Source organism: Parasteatoda tepidariorum, chromosome 5, assembly GCF_982258835.1.
Source record: "Parasteatoda tepidariorum strain Cologne lab strain chromosome 5, Ptep-v5.0, whole genome shotgun sequence".
In the NCBI taxonomy this organism is placed as follows: domain Eukaryota; kingdom Metazoa; phylum Arthropoda; class Arachnida; order Araneae; family Theridiidae; genus Parasteatoda; species Parasteatoda tepidariorum.
Window position 1 is genome coordinate 121,412,071 of NC_141759.1, and position 12,129 is coordinate 121,424,199.

Below are 12,129 nucleotides of genomic sequence, written 5' to 3' on the forward strand. Positions count from 1 at the left end.
AATCAATCCATTGCCTGCCACATAAGTGTTTACAGAATTATATCGAGTGAGTGATTACAACGCCCTCTTCTGGTCAGGCAGAAATTTGTAACACTCCCCACCTGAACTCTTTTGAGTTCACTTACCATAAATTTGCAAAACAAAATTTTTTCAAGAACAATATTAGTTGAAATATAAAATTTTTATCCTTAGCAGAAATTTGCAAATATAATAATTAAATGAATGTTCAATAATAAAGATAACAATATAAAACAATCAATTATAACATATGCATATAATCAAAATATATATTTTACACATTGCAATAAACATTTTGTTTAAGGGTTAATTTCTAAATTACTTACAAGTTGAACTGAGCGTCTTATATCTCCTTTAGGGGTTTTTATCAAAAGAGAACGAATGTTCCCATCTCGCCCCTGATACACTTCCAAAATTCTTCCCAGCATCCACATATTTCTGGGATAACGCTCATCATTGATTAAAACAATATCATTTACCTTAAATGATGTTATCTTACCTGGTGGTGAAGAAATATAAGCAGATCTTAGATGAAGTAAATATTCCTTCCTCCACCGGTTCCAGAAATGATTCAAAAGTGTTTGTTGATATTTATACCTTTTAGTTAATGAATCTCTATTTACAATCAAATCATTAGGTTTATACTTAACAACAGGTAAAGACATTAATCTTTTACCAACTAAAAAATGAGAAGGTGTAAGTGGAGAAGGTTCTGAGGGTTCGTTATATAGATACGTAATAGGCCTCGAATTTATCATGGCTTCAATTTCCAAAAAGACAGTTTCTAATTCTTTAAGAGTTAGAGAAGATTTACCAATAATTTTCTTTAAACAAGTTTTAACAGTACGTATCTGTCGTTCCCAGAAACCTCCCCACCATGGACTTTTTTCTACAATAAATTTCCAAACAATATTTTTAGATGCAAACATATTTTTTACCTGAGGATCATTAATTTGATTCCACCATTTTTTCAGTTCATTATTTGCCTTTTTAAAGGCTTTTGCATTATCTGAATACAAAATCGAACACAATCCTCTGCGAGAAATAAATCTTCTAAATCCCAATAAAAAAGAATCAGTATTCATATTAATAACTAGCTCTAAATGCACAGCTCTAGTAACTGCACAGGTAAAAATTAACAAATAACACTTATTATTAGAGTCAGTAACAAAAAAAGGTCCAGCAAAATCTACACCAGAAATATCAAAAGGAGGTTGTTCTTTAATTCTGTCAGGTGGTAACGGAGCTACCACTTGAGTACCAGGTTTTACCTTATAACGTCTGCATATTAAACAGTTTCTCAAAACCTTTTTGACAAATTGTTTACCTTTGATTATCCAATATTGTTCCCTTAAGTGAGTTAAAGTAGAATCTACACCTAAATGACCTATTTTAACATGAGCATCTAATATAACTAATTCAACAAATTTATCATTAGAAGGAAGTAGTACAGGATGTTTTGTTTTCACATCATCGCTTGAGAACTGCAAACGTCCCTGTAAAAATAAAAGATTATCATCATTAAGTTTACAATTGAGATTGAAAATTCGTGAATGTTTACTCAAAGTATTTTGAGAGAGGAGTTGTTGGATTTCACTCTCGTAATGCAAGAGTTGAACAGTTTTAATCCAGGAATGCAAAGCATTCTGAAGTTCAAAAGCACTAATAGGTCCTTTCAACTTCGAAGAATTTGGTTTGGCATTATGGGCAAACCTTTTTACCCAAGCTGTCACTCTCAAAAGTCTAGTAAGATTGCTGCACTTGTTAATATCAATAGACTTTGTAAGAAAAATGTCAGAAGTCTTGTTTTGAGTCAAAGCGTTCACCACAACAGCTCGTTGTTCTTTCTTCACCACATCACTATATTTATCATCAGGCTGGTTGCAAAAATCTACTTCAGGCCACAAGTTGACCGGATGGGACAACCAAACTGGACCGGACCACCACAGGGAACTCGACACGATTTTAACTGCAGATTCTCCTCTTGTGATGAAATCAGCAGGATTTTCCACTCCGCTGCAATGGTTCCAACACTCTGGAAGCGTAAGTGTCTGCACTTCTGCCACTCGATTAGACACAAATGGTTTCCAAAGCTTTGAAGATCCTTTTATCCAGTGGAGAACAATTTTAGAGTCACTCCAATAGTATATCTGTTGAGTGAAATTAGGAAAAACGTTTTGTAAATATTTCCCTAATCTAGCACCGACGAGAGCTGCCATCAGTTCCAATCTAGCCAAAGTCAAAGTTTTTAATGGAGCAACCTTGCACTTAGAAATAATGAATTTAACTTCAATATGTCCTTCAATTGGTGTATAACGAAGGTATGCCACGGCTCCGTAAGCCTTAGGACTTGCGTCAACAAATATGTGAAGAGAAACATCACTAATATCCGCCGTTGAACATAGTTTTCGTTCTATTATAACATAATAGTCCAAATCAGCAATTTCAGAACACCATTTCTTCCACTTTTTTACCAAATCGCTAGGTAAGTCTTCGTCCCACTTTAGACCTCGCTCCCAAATTTCCTGCATAATTATTTTAGCTCTAACTACAAATGGACTAATGAATCCACATGGATCAAAAATTTTAGAAATTATTCTCAACACTTGTCTTTTGGTGGTTCCTGATTCCAAGGAAAACCTTAACTCCTTTAAATCTAATTTAATTTTATCTTCAATAGGATCCCACTTTAATCCTAAGAAACCTGCTCCTTGCCCAAAATCAGTGTTTTCCTCATATCCGTTTTTACGCCAAAGTTCATTTAGTTCCATACAATTAGTTTTTAATTTCCTTAAATTAAATCCGGCGGCGCGTAATATTTCAATTGCCGACGAAGATAATTGATACGCATCCTGAATAGTTTTAGCACCATAATACAAATCATCTACGTATAGAGAATTCAACATTTCATAACAATTCGGTTGATCTACCTTTAATTTCCTAATATGAAATTTTAATACGCAAGCAAGAACAAATGATGACGTAGTTAATCCGAAAGGAAGGCGATTAAATTGAAGTATTCTTTTTGAATTATCTGTTTCATCCGAAAACCATAAAAATTTTAGATAATTTCTATCCTCTTCCGCAATTTCTATCATATGATAGGCCTTTTCCAAATCTCCGCAAAATGCGACTTGATTTTCTCGAAATTTAAGAATTATATCCAATAAATTTGGATAAAGATTAATTCCCGATTCAAGAGACTCATTCAAAGATTTCTTATTGTCATTTGCCTTACTACTACAATCGTAAACAATACGAACGCGACTTGTTTCTTTGTCATTCCTAATTACTGCACGATGAGGCATAAAATATCCTGAATTTAAGTTTTCATTTACACTATTCCCAACAATATTGCATTTTATTTGTTCGGAAACAATTTGTTTATACTGATCTAAAATCTCGGGATTTTTATTTAATTTATTCTCTAACGAATCAAAACGCCTTTTTGCAACTTCATAATTAGAGTCCATTTCCAAAGGGGGGCCTAAATTATCCTTCCACATTAATTTACATACGTAACGTTCTCCATTAAATCGCAAAGAATCCTCGAAATTTTTTATCAATAGATTATCCTTTTCAGAAAGACATATTTTCTCATTCGGAAACTCTTCTATTTCCCAAAATAGCTTAAGATCAAATAAAATAGAAGTAGAGTCCATAGTTAAGCATACATTCTCACAACTTTCGGCTGAGTCATGACCCAATTTATTATACCCAGAAAGTAACCATCCGAAATGGGAATTAATTAAACTTACATCTTCGTTTAATTTCATCCTTTCATTATAAACAATTCTCCAAAAAATACCACTCCCTATCAATAAATCGCAATTCGTGGTGTGAAATGAGTCAGCGAGTTCATATCCTTTAGTTCTTAACTCATTCATTAAGAGCACATCTGGCTTGTTCAAAGTTAGATTCGTAATAAAATTTGTTACTATGCATTCGATTTCGATCCACTTAGAACTATCACTTTTATTTATGAGCTTTAAAGAAATTACAGGATATTCTTTTTCGCATGCTTTAGTTTGGCCGAAAGAATAAATTGCTAATTTTTCATAGCGTACGGGTTTTAATTTTAATTCCTTAGTTAATTTCGAGCTTATAAAATTCCTATGTGACGCATTATCCAGAATGGCGTTTGCCAAAATCGAATTTTTATCCGAACAAGCTAATACAGAACATGTTTGTAGAAAAGCTTTATCTTTGCAAAATATATTACTGTGTGAAACAGAAATATTCTCTACATTGATTTTTGAGTTAGACTGATATTTATTAGAGTTAGTATCGTTCTCCGAATCTTTCGTTTTTGTTTCATTAGCTCTATTTACATAATTTTGTGGTTTAAGAGTTTTCCTACAAACTGATTCGTGATGGTATTTAGAATTACATATTTTACATACAATTCCAGATCTACATAATTTACTGTAATGGTTTCTTTTGAAACAAACCCAACATCGTCCGTCAGACATAAGTTTACTAATTTTTGTTTCAACATCCAATTTTTTACAATCAACAGAATCATGCGAATTTACCAAACCACAAAAAATACAAATATTTTTTGACTGAGTATGCAAAGTTGAGGCTGTTGCTACGTTTTTAGGTTTAGAGTAATTCTTTTGATAAGTTTGCCCGCTTTGATAATTCTGAAAGGGCGTACGTTTAGATTCGTAATTTTTGGGGCTACTCATTACAGATTCACAAATTTCTCTAGACTCGACCTCGTTCCTTAAAAATGTCATTATTTCCGAAACTTCACAATTTTTATTTTTATCACGTTTCCTATGAAATTCTAAAACTAATTCTTGGGGCAATAATTTCAATAACAATGGGTTTAATAAATGACCATACGATCCCTCGGTAACATTTAAAGCGCGTAAATTTCTTATGTTTACCTCTATTTCATCATATAGTTTACGCAAACCTTTAACATAAGATGAGTTTCTAACCGGCTCCAAATTTAGTAGTTTAGTCATATATGAATTTATAATGAAATCTGTTCTACCATAACGCTGTTTTAATAGTTCAATGCAAGAATCGTAATTTTTATCGTTTAATTCGAATCCAGCAACAACATTATAGGCGGGGGGAGAAAGAAGGGATTTTAGGTACTGAAATTTTTCAATTTTAGAAAGGGAATCATTTGTACCTATAGCGCTATTAAAGCAGTTAAGGAACTCCGTGAAATTGGAATCACCAGAAAAACGAGGAATTTCTAATTTAGGTAATTTAAGGGCCGAAAAGGTGTGTTCTACAGTTTCAGTAGAAGTATTATGACTTAATTCAGCTACATGATTTATTTCCTTGTTCATTTCTTTAATTTTACTTTTTAGCTTTATTTTACTTGAAAGGATTTTTTCATCGTACTCTTCTGATACCTTAATTTCAGTTTTAAATTTTTCTGGATCCGTAATGAGGTCTTCTATATCCGAATCATGTTTTTTAAGAATTTGTTCTTTAGTTTCTAAAAGTTCAAGCAGTTCTGCAAGTGGCGTATCAGTTTCCGCTTGCTCTTCCAAATTTATTCTTTTAATTAATTTCGTTATACCGCTTCTTACACTGCTTCTTTTTTCTATAAGTTTATTAATCTTATCCATTTTCAAATAGTAATATATATAATATATAAGCGATAAAGTCTCCTACCTTGCAATCCAAATCCAAATAATGTAAATCCAAATTCAATAATGCAATAGTCCAATTATGCAATAATGTCCCAGTTTTGCAAGATCGGGAGTAGTTATACACCGATATTATAATTCCTCTTTGTACTAACAACCTTTTGTCGTACAGTCCAATTTTTATTTTAGCGATATTCGCGGACGTAATGCACCATGTTGCAGAATGATTCAGTGGTGAATGGGTGCATTAATTAAAGAAACCATATTTAATAACAAACAAATTTAATAATAGTAACAATAAAAATATATGATACGAAAAGGGGCTCTCCAATGAGCCATCCAAATCAATCCATTGCCTGCCACATAAGTGTTTACAGAATTATATCGAGTGAGTGATTACAACGCCCTCTTCTGGTCAGGCAGAAATTTGTAACAAATATTACTAAATATCAGAATTACATTGGATTATTAAATGTTTTTTGATAATTTGAAATGTAAACGAGCGTCTCTTGTCTGAAAGTAAATTTTCATTCCTGCAGAAGCTTCTTTCAACGTCTACTGATGTTATAGGTGCGTACTTGATAAAGACGGTCTCACTTACTTACAATTCTTCTTCAATTTGAAAAGATTTTGCTTCACCTGTTAATATCCTAGAGATTTTCTTCATTGTTTGGAAGCCAGTGTAATAATGAAAATTGATAAAAAAATAATAAAAATTGGAAAAAATTAACAAAAAACTTTGAAAAATGCATTAAAATGCAAAATACGCCCCAAAATTTAAAGAAAAACATATATATATATATATATATATATATATATATATATATATATATATATATATATATATATATATATATATATATATAATAAGTTCAAAATGTTCAATGTTCAAATGTAGAGAAAATAAGGGAAAAATTACAGAGCAATGATAAAAGGGGAAAAAAAAGAAAAATAATAATAAAAATAACAAAAAACCGGAAAAAAAGACAAAAAGTTTTAAAAATCCGGAAAATAAAAGATATAATTTTTTTTAACAGCTCACACAATCATATCCGCAAAAAAGAGTGCTTTCTAATATTGCATCAATATAGCCAAAGCAAAATATATCAATACAATAGTCTGAGAAGCAATCAAAAAATTTATTTTATGAGTTCTATTTACTTGCAGTTTATGCGTAATAAATAAAACTTATTGTTTTCTTAATTTTCTTCGTGTTTTTTTGTGCATATATATATATATATATATATATATATATATATATATATATATATATATTTCTCTTACACGGCGACAACCAAAAGCCTCATTACAACTCCCCGAATATGCAACGCTAGAAAATCTACCAATGATTGCCGTTAAAAATGTCACATGCCAAATGCAGCTGAGGTGGCTCAACGTATAGCGCTTTTAAAAACGGAAACTGAAATAACCTTAAGCTAGGCAGAAGTGAGTAGTCTCTGTCGATAGATCTCTATTTTAGTATTTTGTCGAAAGAGCTTTTTTTCACGAATTTATATATTACGAATTTATTTGAGGATATATATCACGAATTTATTTGTTTTATTATTGTTATTAGTTATTCACTGAAAAATGAGTCTCAGTCGTGCTGTTACGCTTTAAGATTTTATACTATAGCACATTTCTAATAGGTTTAGCGAATTACGTGTCATTTATTTGAATTCAAATTTATTTTAATGATTTAATATTTACTAAAAGGATGTAATTTTTTTTTTTTTTAAAAAGTTGTTATATGGATTTGAATGATTGTTTTGAATCCTTAGAATTTTGTGTATTTGCAATGTACCTAAGTTAGTAGTGAGCGAAGCGAGGTTGGTTTGCGAAGCAAACCATATAAGATTGCGTAGCAAACCATATAAGATTGCGTAGCAATTTTCGGGGGTTGGCGAGCGTCAGAGAACAGGGGGCGCAACTCCTCTAGTATATAAAATTGTCCTTAAAGTGAAAACCAATGCATGAAACGGATTATCTGATCTCCGTAATGTTTGTTATAAAAATTTGAGGAGAAAGATAGATGGGCCATATTAAGGATTCATTTCAAGACACTGTTTGGAATGTTCGATGAGGGTCATCACTCGCCTTCGAGCTAACTGTGGAAGGTTTTCCTCTCCCTATAACAACACTAATAGTAGTTCCATCTATGGAAGTTTGTCACCATGCTTCTGGGTGTTAAAAATTCATTATCGTAAAACCAAGAAATGATTCAATGATTGTTACACAAACTATAACAACACTCTTAAAATGTGAAATTCTGGAGCACTTAATTTATTCGGCGAATGAGCAGCATGCACTTCGGAAAAAGGGTTCCGTTCACTATTTAAATGGAACAAAATTTATATCGCTGGGAATCCATCTATCAAACACAGGAAATTCACTGGTTTAGAATGTCAATAACTATATTTATTTTAAAGGAGAGTGTTTTGTTTCTAATCATAGAGAGAGAGGGGGGGAGGAAAAAAAGAAGCACCTGTACCACCGCCACCTCGTGCAAGGTCACAGGTGGGCGCCCCACCAACCACCCACCCTTCAGAGGCGTCATCCATAGTGTACGCGCGCCCTTTTGTCGGAAGCTCACACCTCCTCCGCTATTTCTCCTCCTCTTTCTTAAATGAAAGAAAGCAAATCTAAATTTTATATACCAGCTCCAAATGTTCCAACTTCTTTCGGCGGAACACCCTCATTATAACCGGGAAGAAAAAATGGCTTTGAAAATATTGAATGTGAAATACAGTAAAACCTCGCTATTTCGGGGATCCAATAAATATAGTGTTGTAGAGTAGTGTTTCCCAAAGTGTGGTACCCGCAGGGGTACGGGAACAGTTTAGAGGGGGTACGCATTCTTATGCGAAATATCATGCAACAAAATGAAAATCTCAAACAATTTTATTTAAAAATAAAGCTTGCCATAAAAATTTACGATGACGTATTTTTCAATGGACTATTTTTTGCAGAATCAACAATGAGTGGTGTCAACAGCTAGTTGTGACTTTTGTGCAATTTTTTTTTTTTATAGTAAAAAATACATTCATTTTTGTATGAGTGGTACACAGCGTTACGAAAAGGTTAGGAAGGGTAGACAAAAGTATGGGAAACACTGTTGTAGAGGGATGTTATAGACTTTGGGGACACAATAAGATATTATGTATTAACTATAAATCTATTGATGGGTTATATAAAAAAAAATTTAATTTGCAGAGTTCAATCAGTGACTTCTTATAAGGGAGGCAAGAATGGAAGGTCTTGATCTATGTACATCAAGGACGGTGTTGCCAGATTAGGGGTTTTCCCCCTAAATTTAGGGGGATTTTTTTATCTTCAGTGGGTATTTTAGAGGAATTTGTTTTTAGGGGTTTGTTTTAGGGTTATTCGTGAATTTTACTAAATTCATTTTGGTTACGTTCAAATATCAAATTTTAAAACTGAATGTGTGAGATGGTAATATGAAAATCAATATGTTAAACCAAAACAAAAAGATTAAGATTTAATTTTAGAACTTAACCCCTTTGTTGAATGTAGTAAGTTATTACTTAGTTCGATTCTCGACTTAAGTTTACTTAGCTCGACTCTTGTTTTAGCTTTATTAAGTATTCCGTTTTCAAATGCAGCAGTGGAGAGATGTTTCTCCATATTAAATATTATTAAAGACAAATTGAGGAATGAAATGTCTATAACTACAGCTGATGCTATTTTGCGCGTTCCATATGAACTTTCTAATGGTTGTCAAAATTTTGTACCTACTTCTTCTATGTTAAAAATGTTTAACAGCGAAAACATATACAAATCAGAAAGTATTGACGAAAATATGTTTAATCAGAAATTTAAGCATAATGTTAGAATTAAAATATTAAAAAAGACTATATCGTTGATAATAAAATATTTATGAAAAAATGTGCGAGTCAAAAAACATTGAAAAAATATCTTAAATATTTTAGTAGAACTTAAAGAAAATGTAACGATTGAAATATAAAAAAAAAGATTAATTTGTTGATAATAAAACATTAAAGCAACGTTTTCTATACATTATTTAACTTTTGTACTATTTTTTAATACTTATACATTAAGTTAAAAATTTTGGTTTTTTTAAAAAAATTTTTAGGGGATTTTTCAACGTTATCTGGGGGTGAGCGGTTATCGGCACCTGGCAACACTGATCAAGGATGGAGTATTGAAATCTGGAATCAAAAGCCATTCATGAAAAGAGTGTACATAATTGGGACTTCTCTTGTCAAAAGACGATAACATAAGATTTTTTACATTATTCGAAAACCAATAATAAACGGAAAAAATAAAGTTGATATTTGGAAGGGAAAAAACATCGTTTTACAAGGGTTTATTGCGTTGGAGAATATCGCACTATTGAGTGGAGGTAAACATTAATTCATATGGAAGTTCATCGGGATCACGAAACATAGTTGCAATAGAGGGAGTTATTGTTGTATCGGATGTCGTAGTAGCTAGAGTTCACTGTACTTAGTATTTTGAATGTGTGTATGTATTGGCTGAAAATGAATAACATTATCCGTCAGACGGTTTTCAAAAAAAGAACTGCTTTATAGGCGTTGAGATTCCTGAATTTTGTTTTGAATGGAATACATATTATATCCTTTTCATAATTTATTGTTATCGAAATCTCCTTAGTTACAAAATCGCAAGTGCCACCCTCTGTGGCTGTTCAAATTAGCGTCACAGTTTGCTTTACTGAGTCAAAACTATAAAATTTTTAAACTTAAAATTACGGAGTGTGTGTAGAACAGACATTCAGATGGAATGAAAAATTAATCCTACTGTTAAACTTGCTGAGAAAAAATACCATACGGACCGCTGTGCAGGATGCAGGAAGGCAACCAGGGAGTTAAAATTGAGCATGCTGAGAGATCGCGTTTGTTTATGAACTTAAAGCCGAATGCTTTTTTTTTTTTTTTTTTTTTTTGAAGTAGTTAAAAAGTTATTGCAATTTTAAAGTTCTTTTTGAAAATTTTTTATCACTTTTTTTGTTGTTGTTCGTTATATTTTGCTTTGCAATTCAAAATCTATAAGACTTGTGAATGAAAAAGGTGTGTAGGAAAGTGTACTAAGAGTACGAGGGAATACAAAAAAATTGTAGATTCGATTGTTAGTTTGAGAATTATATATAAACTGTTAAACTTGTAGTAAAAAAAAAAATTAATAAATAAATGTTTGTTGATCTACTGTTTGCTGAAATGCAAATACAGAATTGAAATTTAATGTGCTTTTGTATTATAATTTTAACAAGAGATTTAATTTTTTAAACGAGAGATTTTTTGTTGCAAATTTAGTGCTTTTTTTCTTCAAATGTTGACTATTTCTCCTTCACTAGATCTTTATTTTATAAACTCGAGCTCAAGTAGTTATCGATCAAAATTGGCAAAAAAAAAAAAAAAAAAAAAAAAAAAGAGAGAGAGAGAGAGAGAGATTGCGTATTGACATATTTAAATCTTAACATTCATAATGTAATTTAGGAAAAGAAAAAAAAACGAGCAGTGTTCAGAATAATTTCCTATTTGAATTGTTATTAGTTTCGTATTAACAACGGCTAAAATTAGTTCGCATAAATTTTTTCTCATCTTTTCACACATTTTGTGTACTTAAGGTGAAACTTTCTTTCTTTTCTTTTAGCAACTTCAGGTGATTATTTTTTAAATCTAGGTCAACAGTCCGTTTCGTCATGATTACCAGGTTAACAAAATGTTCTAACATAAAGATAAATTAATTGTATACCTCCTGAAAGTTCGGGAAAAATATTGACATTTAAGTAGAAATAGACAAATGATAAATGAGAATAAAATAGTGAGCAGAAAATCCAAGATTTTATAAATTTTACTATTTTTTGTTCATTGTCATTTATTTAACTTAATAAAATTCATAGGAGTAACTGTCATTTAAAAAAATTATGGATCATTGATTGGTAATAAATATAAACATTACTGCGGAACACTGGTATAATGAATCGATTTTTTAAAAAAATATACCATCTTCCAATTTTTTTTCATCTTTTTTTAAAAAAAAACAAAACAATTAAGAAATTTTTTTTTCCTTCACGGAATAAAGCCTCAAACTATATAGAAATAGTCGCAAATTTGAAAATGATAGTTTATGAACGCATTCGCGGCTCTGAAAATTTAAACACTTTTTTCCGAATAAACTTGTTTACATAATGAGTTATTTATGAATACAAAAATTTAATATTTGTATTTTTTTTTTTTTTTATAATCAACTATTTTGAATGACAAGATATCGAAACCAATTTTTATATTTTCTATATAGACATAAAATTTTTAACCATATCGTTTGAACAGTTTCCAATAGTTTTTTTCTTATACATAATGTTTTTATTTTTAAATCCATAACATCATTACAGTCAAAGGTTTTGTTGGACACCAAATTTTGAATTTTTAAGGAAAAAAGGTTTTGCTTAAAAGAATGTTTTCAAGCATTGAAGCAATCGTTTGAAGTC

General features: G+C 31.1%; 1 protein-coding gene across 1 annotated transcript; it reads right to left on the minus strand.

The window, feature by feature from the left end:
- Window positions 1–317: 317 nt before the first annotated feature.
- LOC147810123 (uncharacterized) lies at window positions 318–5,615 on the minus strand. Its single transcript, XM_087162976.1, has 2 exons — window positions 4,914–5,615; window positions 318–4,004 (listed from the first exon to the last, which is right to left on the minus strand). The coding sequence occupies exons 1-2, from the start codon at window positions 5,613–5,615 to the stop codon at window positions 318–320; spliced, it is 4,389 nt and encodes a 1,462-aa protein (XP_087019102.1).
- Window positions 5,616–12,129: the final 6,514 nt, after the last annotated feature.

Coding starts and splice junctions, on each gene's coding strand:
- LOC147810123 (XM_087162976.1), bottom strand. CDS start 5,615: ATGGATAAGATTAATAAACTTATAGAAAAAAGAAGCAGTGTAAGAAGC. Junction 4,005..4,913: donor AACTATATGATGAAATAGAG/GTAAACATAAGA, acceptor ATTTCTTTAAAG/CTCATAAATAAAAGTGATAG.